The following is a 4,047-nucleotide window of genomic DNA, read 5'->3' on the forward strand; positions in this document are numbered from 1 at the left end:
ATTTCTTGCCAGGTGGTTGGAGAGTTCCAAGTGACCTATTTTGTTAGTGATTATCTATGTTTGATAAATGTTGATAACTAATTATTTTCAATGAGATATGAATTTGATTCTTTTTAATTGTTGGGTATATAATTCTTTACAAGATATATGAGTTGAGGGAGTATGCTTTCATATTCCTGATGTTGAGTTTATTGCTTTTGTACAGGTAGTTGATTATTTCACGGACAATGAACAATCAAGATGGAAAACCAGTCACTCAGCCTGACAAGACCAGGATTGTCCCTATGGCAATCATATTTGTGGTGCTATGTGGATCTTCTTTCTATATGGGTATAATCTTTTGTTCTGAGAAGGACATATTTTTGTCAATTTACAGTGCGAAATCAATTGAATCCCACAAGGAGTCATCAATAATTCCTCTGCAAATTAAATACATCAGTTATCCTGAATGCAGCATTGACTTTCAAGATTACACTCCATGCACAAATCCAAGGGTAAAATTACTAATAATAGTCTCTCTATTTTTTTTAATGTTATAGGACTTATAGAAGAATGTTTCCTTATTGATTAAGTATGCTTAAATTTTCAGAGATGGAAGAAGTACATCTCCTATCGGCATACTTTCTTGGAACGCCATTGCCCTCCAAAATTGGAGAGGAAAGACTGCTTAGTTCCTCCCCCGGATGGATATAAGCTTCCAATTAGATGGCCAAAGAGCATAGATGAATGCTGGTACAGGTATAATTTATGTCTTATAAGTTAACAAGATAAAGTTCGCTTAATTTAAATTCCCTTTAATTGATAGTTTTCCAATCCTTCATGTTTTCTGTTATGTCTAATTTCAGCAATGTTCCAAATGAGTGGATTAACAAGCAGAAGTCCAATCAACATTGGTTGAAAAAGGAAGGGGAGAAATTCATTTTTCTTGGTGGGGGTACTATGTTCCCCAATGGTATTGGTAAATATGTTCATTTAATGCAAGATCTGATCCCTGAAATGAAAGATGGAACCATTCGAACTGCCATTGATACTGGATGTGGACTGAGTGTTTTGTTTTTCCTTTTTCTTTTTATTTATATTGGGAATGGCTTGCAAAATAACCATTCTCAAAGTTCCTTCATTACTAGTTTAATTACACATGCTGATTCATTTAGTTGTTGGTTTTTAACTGCTGCAGGAATATATTTTAAAATCATTTTATTTTGTACCCCAAGACAGAAAAACCAATTAATTTTCATTTTGCAAGTAAAATACCTATCAAGAGGGTTTATAGTAGGAAGCATAAGGATAGGAACAGGGTATTAAAAATACTTTCATTGTATTCTTCACTTACATCAATGTTCTTGTATCTTCCTGATACAAAAATAGGGGTTTGGGAAGTGCCAGTGATATATTTCCTATTTCTTGACTCCAATTCTGAACTAGTCCTATTACTCAAACATGTTGAAAAACAAATAATGTGTGGTTGTGCCAAATTTTCTTGAAGACAAATCATCAATTAACTTCAAAATGATGCCAACACTAAGATTGCAAATTGGTAACATTCCATTCCACAAAACTAAAGCAAGATCAATTTGACAGTGAATAGTACTTGACTTATTTGTTTGAAAGTTTTTACCATGAAATTTATTTGGCATGGAATAGTTTATACACAAAATTAAGTGAGGAGGAAAATGATTTTCTACCAAAACAATAAATTGTGGCTAAACATGCTTTAGAAGAAAAGATGTGAGCACAAAATATGATAACAGCACAAGGCCTGGGCAGAATTCACAGTGTACACGCAGCCGAATCTGAATATATGAATTCAAACATTTGCAATAAGTACAAAAAATTCAAAAGCAAGTTTGGTAATGAAATAACCAGAGATATTCCCATGTACCTTTATGCGAAAATAAGGAGCTGCAGCATGCTCTAATGAAAACAAAATGCGTGCGCTGAATGATGATGTCACAGGGTAAAGCTGTAAAACATGGACAAAAAACATAAGTTAGGTACTTAGGCATTAGAAAAGCATAGAAGAATGGCAAAAATCAAAATATTTTATACATATCATAATTGATACCTCGTTCCGTATACCTGGAATCTTCTCCTATCCCAAACACTCTACCACATATCCAACTGCACTGGTTCTTTCCTCAGCTATCTTCAGGGTTGGATGCAAAGAAACAAAGTCACCATAGATGCCTCCATTATACTTGTATTTGGGAAAACAAATACATCGCCAAAGTCCCTCAAATGCACCACAAACCTAAGTTTAGCCAATAAACCTACCACTATCATTAGCTAAGGTGCAGGAGAAGCAGTTTATTTCATCATAATAAATCAGAACCACATCAACAACAAGAAAGCCTTCTCCCACTAACTAACACAATTTGTTACACGGAATTAATCATGCTCTTGTTCTAAAGGAACTGATTTTTACAAATTAAAAATCTTATACAAATTTCGCAAGCAATGACCTTGTTATTATGGAGTAGTATAGAGTGTGGACCATGGTCCTAGATCAAAGTGGATACATCTAGATGCAGGACTATACCAAAAGAAGGCAGCACCAGACCCTTCTTTCCCACAAACATTCGGTCCCTCTGTTCCTTTATTTTATGTCTCTTTATAAGCTTGGGATCCAAACACAGAGGCCATTGGGATCAAAACACAGGGAAAAAGCACACCAAATCTAGCACTCAATACATGTACGCCCACTCTACTGAAAAGGAAGCTGCTAGCATACTGATAACAGGAAGCAGAAATACACACACAGAGAGTTGGATGGGCTAGGTCTTGAACAAATGCACTGGGTATACCAAATGGCGACTGGCTTTGATTTAAGAAACTATGGGAGCCCAGGTAGATGTTACACTTGCAATGCCTAGCATAGGGGCTAAACCCTAAACACACAATACATGTCTAGGTATACCAAATGCGAAAGTAATACAAAACTTCTTTAACTCAACAATTGCAAGTGAACCCTTAATACTATCACTTCTTCAAGCAATACAAAACAAAAAACCAAAAACATCTTACCTTGACGGACAGTTGCAAGTGGCGACACCACTCAAAGGGGAACGACTTCGGCAATGTGGTGGTGGTGGGACCAACACGACGTTCGGAGGTCGGCAAACGCGACAATGTCAGGGAAAGGGCACAATGTGAGGGTGGTAAAGAGGGACACAGTCGACGGGAGCTTTTGGTTTCGTCAGACAATACCTTTGTGGAGGTACGCCCAAGTATATAAATCACAGTCTTTACGACGGTGTATATCTAACACCGTCTTTGTAGGTTACTAGGTCAACGACGGTGTCTAGTAAGCCACCGTCTTAGATAAGTTCCAAAATGCCCCTGCCCACGATACAAAGACGGTGTTTCATACAAACGACGTTGTACAGTACATTCAGCACATAAAATAGTTATATATTTACGTAAATGCCACCGCGTTCACTACTACGACGGGTTTCATATGACCAACGTAGAGTGTGCGATGTAAAATAGGATTTTTTTAGTAGTGTGGGATCTCAAATTTTACTAACAAAAAATGACTTATATTTATATGAGAAAAAGATCCATGCATGACAACATAAAAATTTATCTTGTATAATAAGTTTGTTGACTTTCAAAATAATTATTTAAAGTAATTCAAATGGTGATATGTGATTGAATGACCATATAAAATTATTTTACACCGTTAGTGTATAGATATTAAATTCTATTTGTATTCAATGTTTTCTAAGTATGTGCTTGATTTATTGTTGAATAAAATTAATTTTGAATAATTAATATAACATTTTTTAATGTAATTATTAATATTACTAGAATACATGATTAAATTAATTTAAATTATAAATTTTAGATTAACACTTGTATCGGGCGTGAGAAATTGATTCTAGATGCAAACCCAAATACCAACTGGAATTTAATCCATGCATCGTGTCACTTTCGTTCTATTCCTCCTAATATTTATTTTTTTATTTAAAAATTCGAAATAATAATAAGTGAAGGCATATTCGGTTACATTGATCTCCTTAGTTGCTGTATTCACCCATGCAAAAA

General features: G+C 35.0%; 1 protein-coding gene across 1 annotated transcript; it reads left to right on the forward strand.

Moving 5' to 3' along the window:
* The first annotated feature begins 227 nt into the window (after positions 1–227).
* On the forward strand, positions 228–1,190 carry LOC114420583 (probable methyltransferase PMT20). Its single transcript, XM_028386442.1, has 4 exons — positions 228–494; positions 590–738; positions 846–1,052; positions 1,178–1,190. Exons 1-4 carry the CDS (start codon positions 228–230, stop codon positions 1,188–1,190), a joined length of 636 nt encoding a protein of 211 aa, XP_028242243.1.
* Positions 1,191–4,047: the final 2,857 nt, after the last annotated feature.

Source organism: Glycine soja, chromosome 7 (assembly GCF_004193775.1).
Source record: "Glycine soja cultivar W05 chromosome 7, ASM419377v2, whole genome shotgun sequence".
NCBI classification, from domain to species: Eukaryota; Viridiplantae; Streptophyta; class Magnoliopsida; order Fabales; family Fabaceae; genus Glycine; species Glycine soja.